We start from the raw sequence: 12,257 nt of genomic DNA, 5'->3' as shown, positions 1-12,257 counted from the left end.
TCAGGCATCCCTTCTTCCTTATTTGGTGTTTAGTTTCTTCATGTCTAAAGGAAGGAATAAGGCTAAGTGCTCTCTAAGATGCCTTCTACTTGACACACTATAGGTACTTTAATAAATAGTCTTTATTTATTTATTAATTTATTTTGCAAGTCAATTGGGGTTAAGTGACTTGCCTAGTGCCACACAGCTAGTAAGTGTAAAATATCTCAATTCAAATTTGAACTCAGGTCCTCCTGACTCCAGGGCCAATACTCTATGCACTGCACCATCTAGGTACCTGTAATTAATAAATGTTTATTGAAAAATCAGAGTTGTCTGAAATCAGAATGGGTTGGCTTGTTAGGTTCTTTTTTATTGAAGGCTTTTGATTCAGTCCAAACCTTTATGAGACAATCTCTACTCTCAAGGAACTTATGGTCTACTGCATGAATGCAGAGGGCAGATAGCCCTTTTTAGGCATGGTTGAGGGTTTTATGCCTCAGATTAGGATTGGAGTAGGTGATCTCGGAAATCCTTTCCAGGTCCAAGATTCCCTCATTTTTATGCAAGATTCCCTCTTAATACAGCATTTTACAAGGGTAAAGCACTTTAAAACCATTAGTTTACTAATTAACTATATTAACAATGAGCATAAGCAGATTCCTCTGTGTTTATCATGGCAATAGTGGTTTCCAGTAAAACAACAGACCCTGACTCAGATCATGAATGTAAGCTCAGATCACCCATACTTCTTTAATGAAAGGACCAGAGGGATTTGCACACTTTGGGCACCCTTCTTGGGAATCAGATACAGCACTCAGCCAATTCAGCAGTCCTTGGGTAAAGAAAAACTCTCAATGCCTTGAACTTGCCAAGCACAGAAAGGGGACTATTTAGACTGGTCCAAGAAATCTTCGCAGGTTCTTCCCTTCGGTCCATAGGAAGGACCAATGGTGGAAGTCATTCTTTATTGATGTAGTAGAAGGCAATCAACCTACTTATTGAGAGTATAGCTACCACCTACCTATTCCACTTGGTTGAATCAAGGTTATGAAGATTTAGACAACTAAACATCTCTTTTTTCTTATTTTAAAGATTTATGATTCTGATGGTAATGGTGTATAATAGAAAACATGATAGCTCTGTCAGAGAACCAGGGTTCAAATGTAGGGGTCTCTGAGACCTATATGCCTCTGTCCAAATCACTTAACCCCCATGAACCTCTAAAATGAGGGGCCTGAAGTAGCTGCCCTAAGAGGCAGCATAGTAAGGGGGATGAAACACTGGGCTAGAAGCAGCAAGAACAGAATTCAGAACCTGCTGCAGACACCTGACTCCAAAGTCACTCACTGAATCTCTCTAGGTCTTTTAGTTTCCACATTTGTAAGATATGGACAATAACAATATTAAATGAATTAATATTTGTAAAGCATTTTGTCCAGTTCCTGACAAAGAGTGAGCTACACACATGTTTATTCCCCCAACTACCTCACAAGTAACATAATATCTGTTTAGGTAAGTATGTATATAAAACATGTAGCACTTTGTACTATGCTGTAGTTATTGTTATTGTTACTGTTATTATTACTATTATTAAACCCCAAAGTTCTACATTTCTCACTCGGTGAATAATGACCCATAAGTAAAACACGTAGGGATCTAAGAGAATGGTATGTGTGTACGTGGACGTGCATGCAGCTGCCAAACTACTCACCCTTATGGCAGTAATCAAGTTCATAGAGCTCGATGTCTTCAGCTTGCCTCTCCCAGTGCACTAAGTAGTGCGTAATATTACCATTTGGCTCAGAGGGTGGTTTCCATTTTAAAATGATCTGGGATGAAGAATTGGAAACGGATATTGGGTCTAATGGGACTGAAGGAACTGCAAATAGGAAGAAAACAAATTGGCAAAGATGACAAAAGAAGGAATAGTCAATGTAGGTGGGGCTGCTGGAAAACAGGAATACTAAAATATTACTGGTGGGGATATGAACTGGTCGAACGATTTGGGAAATCGTTTGGGGATTATAAATGAAAAATGACTAAGCTATTCATTCATAACTTTTGGCCTAGAGATCCCTACTGGGCCTAAGCTTCAAGAAAGCAAAAAACGGAAAGAAATGCCCCATGTGTATTGCAATAATAATAGCAATACATTTGTAGTAGCAATAAATGGGTGGGTGCCTATTAGGCAAAGACTAAAGAAACTAGTATATAAATGTAAATGACAAGCAAGAAAAATTAAGAAAAACATGGGGAAATTTACATAATTTGATGCAGAATTTAGTATGCAGAAACAAGAAAACAATGAACAGAATGACTATAATAATGTAAATAAAAAGATTGCTCCAATGAAGCCAGAAGCTGAGTAATTATAATTACTTCAATAAATCTTCACATTAAGAGGTATATTTCCCTCCCTTCAGGTGGCAAACAATGTCAATGGGTAAGTTGGTTTTATTAATTGGTTTTTTTTTTTTTTTGGATTTTTTTAAAAGGGAAGGTTTATTTGGTATAGAGCAGGAAAACTACTGAGAAATGCCTATGATACAAAAACAAAAGGCTACCAAAAAAATCTATTTTAATAAATGAGATGAAAATTATCATCCCAGTCATTATTTGCAAAGAAGTCCTTTCTTGGGTAGTTAGAGCATAACAGTTTTCTCCAAGATGGCACAATGCCATCTTAGCTACATGGAGATAAAGATCATTCCAGAGAAAGGAACATTCTTAGGTTGAGAACTTTATCAATAATCAAAATCAGGAACATAACGAACAGGCAAAAAATCTACAATGAAGTCAAGCTTTCCTCAGCTGACTAAATTCCAGTGTGCTTAGTTAACCCAGAGAATATCTACCCGCCCCCCCTTTTTTAACCAGAGATTCTTCTCTGCTAGTTTGTAACTCAAGACAATTTCCTCATTATGCTAAGTGTTGGGGATGGGGGAAAGGAAGCCCTGGGCTTGGTTGCAAATACGTAGATTAATAGAGATTCTGCCCTTTGCAGACTGAATTACAGGTTTGAGATAATCCCCTAAATGTTTTTTTTTTTTATGTCCATGAAATGACAACTTACCAGTGGCATTAGTCTGGACATAAATGATTTCACTTTTGGCACCATATGTTCTCCGTTCATCAGAGAAAGTGACTAGGGTCTTCACAAATATGGCGTACTGGGTCCATGGCTTCAGGTTTCGCATCAACCACCCTGGGTGTTGATTCTGTGTCTTGGGATCATTCGATCTCACTGGGGGCTCAACATCAACCACTGTCCAGCTATTGGACCCGCAGGCATCCTGGCCATCGAACTCAGTCACATTCTGGTAAGGCCTTGGATAGAACAGAAAGAATAAAGGGTTTTCTCAACGGAATGCTGGCTAGCGTCTGATGTTTCCAGCTAGCAGCTGCCCAACTTGTCCAGGCTGAGATTTCTCTCTGAAAAAGGCCTGACTCAAACTCTGATGTTATGGTACTTTAGAAGTAGTTGGGCAACAAGTAACTCCACTTACATATCAAAAGTTTTTAAACACAAAAGAAAATGAGAGTCTAGTCACTCTGGTCCTTCTAAAAAGCAAATAAGAGTGGAGAACTTTGAGATGACAATCTGCAAACTCATTTGCCTCTAGTTTACAACTTTTTACTTTAAAAAGAAATGAGGACATGTGTCCTGCTTCAATCCTATAATACCTCATTCCCTTTTGCATGATCTTGCAAAGATCCCTGACCTTAGCTCCCCTCAGTAATAACAGCTGCCAACTTATCTGACTATAATGACTTTAACTTATTAAGGGCCACAAATTAATAATAAACATCTATGTAACGCTTTAAGATTCATGAAGTGCTTTACAAATTGTCTCATTTTATTCTCTTTACAATCCAAGAAGGTAGGAGTTAATTTTAGCTCCATTTTACAACTGAGGAAACCAAGGCTGATATACTTAAGTGACTTGCCCAAAGTCACACAGCTAGTGTTTGGAGTTACATTTAAATCCAGCTTTTCCTGATTCCAGTTCCAGCACCCTATATCATCAACTAGGTGATCCCTTACTCTTTTTTCTCCTAATCTTGAGTTGTAGGGACACTTTGTTCCGTCCTTATCTGTACAAAAAAAATTCTCTTGGGAAAAACCACCAAAATTATTCATTAAAAAAAGCAAAATCATAATTGATGTGGTGGAGAGTACCGTTATTATTATCACACATTTTACAGATGAGAAAACTGAGTCTCAGCAGTGTCAGGATTAAAATGCAAGTCTGGAATTCTAGCCCTCTTTACATTATGTTAGGCTACCTCCTCAGAAAGATTAATTCATTCAAATTAAGACACTGGATAGACTCTCAAGCCTAGAAGCATGAAGTTTTTCATTTTCCTAAATTCTAATCTGGCCTCACACCCTAGTTTGTGTGACCCTAGGCAAGTCAATTAATCTTTTTTTTTTGTCTCAGTTTCCTAATCTGTAAATGAGCTAGAGAAGGAAACAGCACAGACTCTAGTATCTTTGCCAAAAAAAACCCAGCAAATGGGTCATGAAGACTATGAAACAACTGAATGTCATCAATTCATTCTAACCCCAAAGATAAACTACTGCTACTTAGGAAAAAGGCCAGTATCTGACTTTTGACCTAAAAAGGGATTCCAAAATGCCCATGTTCCCTTTCTCCCACTAAGATTTCATGTCTCTAAATCAGGAGCCTATGATGGAGTTTAAAATTCAGGACTATAAGAATTTGGGAAAGTCAATGCTGGAGAAGGGAGGTACTCTAACACACTCTTGATGGAGCTATAAAATGAGCCAATTGCTTTGAAAAACAATTTGGGCATATACAAGAATTTCCAGTACTCACAAGGAATGGAGGATGGGGCGGGGTAGGAGAAGTCCCATATTTACCATAATCTTTATAGCAGCACTTTTTGTGGGGGCAAAAATCTGGAAACAAAGTAGATGTCCACTGATTTGGGGAATGGTTAAAACAACAATGCAATGTGCATATTATTGCACCTGAAGAAAGCTCACAGCCAGTCTTCACTAGCCACTCTGCTTCCTGAATTACAGACGCTCTTTCATGGTCTAGAGGTTTTAACTCTTTCATCTCTGGAACTTCTGCCCCAGGATCCTACTATCCCGATTGGTTACTGCCTCTTCTGGCTTCAGCAATGCTTGACTGTACTCCTTATTCTCCAGCCATCCTCCCACACCAAGTAATTTCCCCAACCCCATCCCTCAAATCTGGAACCATGATCAAATCCACTCTGCCCCTTCTTTCTGAAAGAGCTGCATCTGTCCACTCAACTATGGCCCCACTGGCCATTTCAATACCTTTCTTGACAAATTACCAATTTCCTGGCCACCACTTCCCTCTATATGTTGTCTTTCCTTATTAGAGTGCTCCCCTAGGAACAGGGACTGTCTTAGCTTTTGTATTTTCATTCCCAGAACTTATCATAGAGCTTGGCATACAGTAAACACTTAATAAGTGCTTCATTCTCAGAAATAATAACTATGAAGAAGATAGAGTAATATGAGAGGATATATATGAATTAATGGAAAGAAAAGTAATTCACATTGGAATCCAAAATCCAACTCTAAACTAACAAATATGGGACAGATGGCTATATGCTTGTCTTTCTCCTATTTTTCAAAAACTTAATTAGGGAATAAAGTGAGACAATAGGCACTTGATGAATGAGCTGGGGGAGTAGCAGGAAACCTTCGATTGTTTCCCTGTGCTTCCTCATGGTTTCCTAGCTGCATGCTTCTACTTACGCTTCTTTGTAGAACAGCATGAATCCCAAGAGGTCTCGGAAATCAGGAGGCCAATAAGGCTCCCACCTCAATAAGATCTTGTCATGAGTTGTTCTAATGGAAGAAAACTTGAGCCGCTCGTTTTCACCTGAGGAAATATAGGTACAAAAAATGTATAAGCAGAAAAATTCGGAGGCTCTACAAATTGCTCTGTCTCTGAGTATTTGTCAAAAGTGGTGACCACCTGAAATCATAGACATAGTAGAGGGTAAGGCCTGAGCTCAAATCTTAGGTCTGATTTTTTTTTAAGCTGTGTGACCCTGGGGCAGTCATTTATCTCAGAACCTCAGTTTCCCCACAGGTAAAATGAATATAAACAGCCTTTAATTACCTATTTCATGGGATAGTGATGAAGAAAGGGCTTTTGAAATTACTTTCAATTCAATACAACAAGCATCTATTAGGCATTTGCTATGTATAAAAGCATCAGTTTTTTTAATATACCACGGAAATGAACTAATTATTATTCATACCTTATATTTGATGGAATGTTTATTATCATTATAGTTATTTTTGTATTTGATGGGATGTTTATTATTACTGTTACTTAGCAATGATAATTGCTGTTAATAACAATATTAAATTAAAATGATTAATGTTAACATAATAACAATTAATTAGACAGTGAGGTGCCACCTCACAGTGGCTAGAGTATGGATTTGGAATCAGGAAAATTTGAGTTCAAAATTTGGCCTCGGACAGTTTCTAGCTGTATGACTGAGCAAGTCATTTAACCTTTAGTTTCCTCATCTGTTTAAAAAAATCTGCAAAATAATAACAGCACCCACCACCTAGAGTTGTTATGATGATAAGTTAATATCTATAAAGCAAACCTAAAAGCATTCTATTGTTCTCAGCTCACATTCCTTGGATCACTGGTTTATAGGTAGAAGGGACCTGAGTCCAAACCCCATAATTCACACATGAAGAAGTGGAAGTTAAGAGGGCTTAAGTGCCCCAATTAGTGCATCTGGTGAAGCCTGGGTGACACTGCAATCCAGAGATGGCAAGTGGGGCCATAGTTGAGTGGACGGATGTTCCTCTTTCAGAAAAAAGAGGCAGAGTGGATTTGATCATGGTTCCTGATTTGAGGGATGGGGCTGGGGAAATCACTTGGCATGGGAGACTACATCTGTGGTTGAGCTTATAAAAATGGCTGGAGAGATGGAGTTCAGAAACCTATTCCTAAGATAAGTCACCAGCCACCTCCTGCTCTTTTGTGATTCATGTTCTGCAGACGATCATGCAGAGGAACAAAAACGACTGGTTTTTTGTAACTAAAAGTATCAGATCCCAAGATCCCAGATGCAGAGACAGAGGGATCCAGCTCCTTCACAGAAGTGTGTTAAGGGACAGGACAATTTCCCGAGAGCCTCCACAGCTGTGGATCATAGCATCTGAAGGAGTTGCAGGGCAGCCTTTGCTGACACAGGTGTTGCAGACTGGGAATGAGATAAACTGGAGGCAGAGGGAAGAGAAGAGAGGTCAGACGAGGCAACTGCCTCTTGGTCAGAGAGGTCAGAGAACAGCAACTGTCTCTGTCTCCTTGTATCATCCTCTCACAAGAGGAGATCCATTCTAGGTTGGATCTCCAGCAGCCATTGTCAGGGGGGGGGTTCCTGTGTATTCCAACAGCTCCTGTGTGTTCCAATAGAAGTGAGCTCCTTACTGAAACCATCTCTAGGAAACTGTAAGCAGTAGGTCAGACAAGATTATCATGACACTCACTACATCATTAGGCCTAATCCTTCAGCCTGTAACTCAGAAGACATCATGACACAGATCTGAGCCCACAGGGTGGAAAAATCTGTTCTCCCTCCCGTGGGGACCTGCTTTAAATATGTCAAATCAATTTAGAATCGAGGGCTTTGCTCTCCTCTCAATTACTCAGTCAAATGGCACAGTGGCTAGAACCTTGGGTTGGAAGTCAGGACAACCTGAGTACAAATCCAGCCTCAGATACTTATTAACCATGTGATCCTGGGAAAGTCATTTCACCTCTGTTTACCTCAGTTTTCTTATCTGTAAAATGGGAATAATAGTACCTACTTCCCAAGGTTATGAAGATCAAATGAAATAATTGTGAAGTGTTTACATAGAGTCTGGAATGCAGTAAATGCTATTTTTAGGTTTTTAAAGTTATTTTTATTTTAGCTTTTATTATTATTATTTTAGTTATTATTATTGATTGTAAAGGATAATGCCTGGCATAAAGGATAATGCCTGGCATGAAGTAAGATTGTTTCCTTTATTCCTTCTCTCTTTTCTTCCTTTCTTCCTTCTTTCCTCCTTTCATTCCTTCTTTTCTTCCTCTTTTTCTTCTTTCCCCCCTTCCTCCTTCAGTGTCACTCTTGAGTCTTCAGTTTCAGTAACGCCACTGATCCAATCACTTGGTCAATTCTGTCACTCTCTCTTCTTACCATCTCTTCTCTATGTCCCTTTTTCCCTACTCACTGCCACCACCCTACAGACACTTCTTGTCTGTCTCAAGTCTCTCCCCTCTCTAGTCTACCCTCAGTTTGGCTACCAAAGTGATACCTTCACCTGCCTCAGTTTCCCCATCTAAAGAAGGGCCTAATAAGACCTAAAGTACTCACTTCCCAGAACTACTGGGAGGATCAAATGAGACCAATAAGTAAAGTCCTGGACAAATTTTAAAGTGTTAAGTCAATGTCTGTAATTAATAGTAATAGTATTTTCAATTCTCAACTGAGAGGACAAAATGTCCAGCTTCTCTGGCAATCTTTTCCCCACATCATCCAGGGTACTCTGATTCTTTTTGATGTTTAGAGGTAGGAGTGCAATTTTTTCCAATCTCCAGTGTCTTCTACTCCCAGTCATCCTTACACCCACTACCTGCTTCCAACAAAGAATTTCATCAACATCTGTCTGAACAAATACTCTCCCCCAGACACAGCTGCCAAGGTTGAAAACAAGAGGCAGACAACCCACGTATGGCTCTCTCCAGGCCCAAAGAATGATGGATTCTCTGTGGAAAGCAGCTAGTTGACACAGTGGATAAAGCATAGGATTTAGGAAAATCTGTGTTCATTTAACCATCTATCTGACTCAGTTTTCTACTCTACAAAATAATAGCACTCACTTTCCCAGGATTGGGGTGAGGATCAAATGATATAATCTTCGTAAAAAAGGTTTTGTAAGTCTTAAAAATGCTATATAAATATTAGCTATTATTGGAAATTGACTCATTCCCTTCCCAGATCACTCCCTTCCACAACAGCTTGTGCTCTTCTCCATTGCCTTTGCCAATACTCTCACTTGTCCATCTACTCCCTCACTCATCTCTTCCCCCTTTCATCTGGTTACTCACCCCTTCATATTCTGTCCCTCCCTCATGTCAAAATGGAACATCTATTACAAGCAAGGCCCCTTGGAGAACAATGAATAGGGAAGAAGCGTCTCCATCCTGAAGCCCCAAGGAGTCTGTTCCTTTTCTTTATTAACACTCCAGTTAACCAAGTGTTAAACAAACAGCAAGAGACTTCTACAACAAGACTTCCTAATAATAAATAAGAGGCCCAGGCTTGTGGTATTCTTAAAGAGTAAGCAAGTGGGGCCCAATAGAAGAAGAAATTCTTCCCAGGGTTACATCATTCCCTCAGTGGTCTCAGAGTTCCCACTCTGAAATTAAGTCTCTAGCAGCTGAGGTAATGAGAGAGGGGATCCATGGTGAGGGCATTTCTGCCACGCCCCTCATCAGAGGACCAGCTCCTCTGCTGGGTCAATCCTTGACTCAAGAAGCTTCCATTCCTCTGTATTGTATCTCAGAGGAAGCATTCGGCATATTTATTTGATTGATATCTTCTGTCTTTATGAAACCTATATTTCCCACTGAATCCATCTCCCATCCCCTCCCAGAAGTTCACCCCTTATAATAAAGAAAGAAAAAAAGAGAAAGAAGAAATAATTTCAGCAAGCCAACTAGAAAAATGTACACATGGTTCCCTACCTCTACAAAAAGCAGTGGAAGGCATCTTCTTCCATCTTTTTGGGGGCCAAGTTTGGAGCTTCATCATTTCACATATGTTTGGGATTTCAAGGCCCTCAATCTTGTGGCAAGCTAGCTTTCAAAACTTACTTCAAATGATTTCCCTCGATGCACTCTCTGTTTTAGCCAAATTGATCTCCTTCCTATTCCCCAAACAAGATACTTTCCCCTTCCCTTGAATCCTCACTCCCCCAATCCCCTTGTAATTAACAACTGATTATTGACATGCTCCCCCCTCCCAAGATTCATCACAGGATCTCAACTGAGCAAAGCAATAACTCTATCGCAGAAGAAGGCAGGTAATACTCCCACTGTGGAGATGAGCAATCTGAGGTTTTGGAAGGTAAATGCATATCCCAGAACCACATAATGGGTAAATGTCGGAGGTGAGATTTGAACCCAGATCTCTTTTATTCCAAGTCCAGCACTGTATCCGCCATGGTAGTAGCCGTCTTTGGACAGTTCCTAGATAGGTAGGCCCTACCCTCCACCCAGCCAAGAAGACCATCCCAAATCAAGTTTTACGTACAAGAAGCTTGGTCACCGTTGGTCTTCAACGCAATATCATTCTTCTCCTGCCGGCCCTTTGTGCCAGAAACTTCTTCCATTCTGTGGATTTCAGACAGGCAGAGTTTGGGGTTATAGTGGAAGAAGAGCTTCCCTTTGGCGATGGTGAGGTTATGTTTGCTCCAGTCCCATAGCTGTCTTAAGTTCTGATTGTCCAGGGCATAGAAGGAGTAGTTCCTGTGGAAGTGAAAACAAGGAAAGGGAAAAAATAACTTAGACCAGATCATCTGGAAAGTGTGACCCACCTTCTTCAGGCTCCTCACCTCTTGCCTAAACAACTTTTGCAGGCTCCTAATAGGTCTCCATCCTCTAGCCATTGAAAAGGCAACATTAAAAAAAACTTATTAAAAAAATGTTTTTTAGATTTTTTTGATTGAGACGTACACATCTGAAAGGCGTATGTTTGTCCATGGGGTTGATACATCCATATCTGATCATGGTGCTTAACAACATATCGGATGGTCTTTGAAAATTGCTGGGGCTTAGTCAGCCCAAGTGAGCCTCATCAAACTTAACTCTGTTCCCCAATGACACTAAGTGTGTCAGCATCCTGTCCGTAAAGTCTTTCAAGCTTGGCAAGATCTTTGAGAGGCATTTTTAGAGTATAGCTATCGAGAATTACTGAAATGAGATACCAGAGGAGGACCTCAGGGGGTTGATTTATATGTAGAAATAGGTGTATACACATATCAGTGCATCCACATGTGCATGTATATACATGTACAATGCACACACATGTTACACATGTGCATATATGTGTGTGTATTTTGGTTCAGATCTATAATATCACTGGGCAGCTAAGTAGCATCTTAGACAGTGTTGAAGCTGACTTTGAATCCTGCCTCAGTACCTGGTCATGGAACCCTGAACAAACCTCTTAGAGAACATGTATGTATATACTTTGAAAGCATTAGAAGTGGGTCTGTATATATGTATGCATGCATATGCATAGATCCAGCTCTCCATATTTCACATGCGTCTACAAAAGGGACAAGGGATCTTTGGAAGGGTCCCAGAGGGTCACTCTCTTTAAGGTTCAGCCCAGGGGTCAATTTCTTCACGAGGCCTTCCTTGATCTGCTCACTCTAGTAAGCTCCATTTATTTGATCTTGACTTACCTGTGTACATGTTATTGCCCCTAAGAAAGTCATATGTTCCTTGAGGGAATGGACTGTTGTGGTTTGGTTTTTTCCCCTTTTTTATTTCTAATACTTGGTACTTAAATGCTTTTTGAATTGAGTTGAACTGAGATTAAATGAATCAAAATGGTTCTTATGGATGTATCAGTACCCGAGTGAGTTGGGGGCCCATGAGTCTATCTTTATAGACATGATTAAAACACATGTTCTCAACCTTCTGGGAGACTCCAATCCAAACTACTTCAAGCTGATTCCCCCAAATAGTCAAGGAAACTTTTAAAAGGATATCCTCTACTTAAAAAAACTCATTGTAATTTCTAAACCCCCTTTCCCTAAACACACACATAGAGCCAGTGCTCCATTCAAAAGCCCACAGTTCAGAGTGCCAAGAAGACAAGCTTACCCGATTTCCAGAGACTCTCCCCGAATGAGGTGCAGCTTCCGGAAGAAGGAGAGGGATACTAAGGCATAGGAACGTCGGATCTTAAGGTACCCCGTGATCTCTTCAATCAAACCCAAATTGGCTTCTAGTTCAACTGCTATGTTGTCTGGAAGGGGGAAAGGAAGAACACATCGTCAACAACTTCCAATCGTTGTGTCTTCCTCTCTCTATGAATATTGACACAAATGATTTCTACTTAGCTCTAATTTCCTCATTATCTGTGACATTCAACAGTCTGGCTGGAGCATATCCAGGAGGCAGCCAGAATGGCCAGAAGATTAGCGAGTGGTCACCTGGCAGACATTTCATGGGGTGCCA

At 40.1% G+C, this 12,257-nt stretch overlaps 1 protein-coding gene across 4 annotated transcripts in view; it reads right to left on the bottom strand.

Annotated features, from left to right (window-relative positions):
• The window catches only part of INSR (insulin receptor), a 145,884-nt gene that overhangs the window by 31,372 nt on the left and 102,255 nt on the right, over positions 1-12,257 (bottom strand). For all 4 annotated transcript variants that reach the window (XM_031956153.1, XM_031956000.1, XM_031956066.1 and 1 more), the window contains exons 5-9: positions 11,901-12,045; positions 10,321-10,535; positions 5,744-5,870; positions 3,056-3,309; positions 1,694-1,861 (exon numbers count right to left, since the gene is read on the bottom strand). In XM_031956153.1, coding sequence (XP_031812013.1) covers positions 1,694-1,861; positions 3,056-3,309; positions 5,744-5,870; positions 10,321-10,535; positions 11,901-12,045 — 909 coding nt within the window. The remainder of the gene's footprint in view (positions 1-1,693; positions 1,862-3,055; positions 3,310-5,743; positions 5,871-10,320; positions 10,536-11,900; positions 12,046-12,257) is intronic.

This window comes from Sarcophilus harrisii, chromosome 1 (genome assembly GCF_902635505.1).
Source record: "Sarcophilus harrisii chromosome 1, mSarHar1.11, whole genome shotgun sequence".
NCBI classification, from domain to species: domain Eukaryota; kingdom Metazoa; phylum Chordata; class Mammalia; order Dasyuromorphia; family Dasyuridae; genus Sarcophilus; species Sarcophilus harrisii.
Note: the sequence above shows the minus strand (reverse complement) of the source record. Positions and strands in the feature narration are given on the sequence as shown.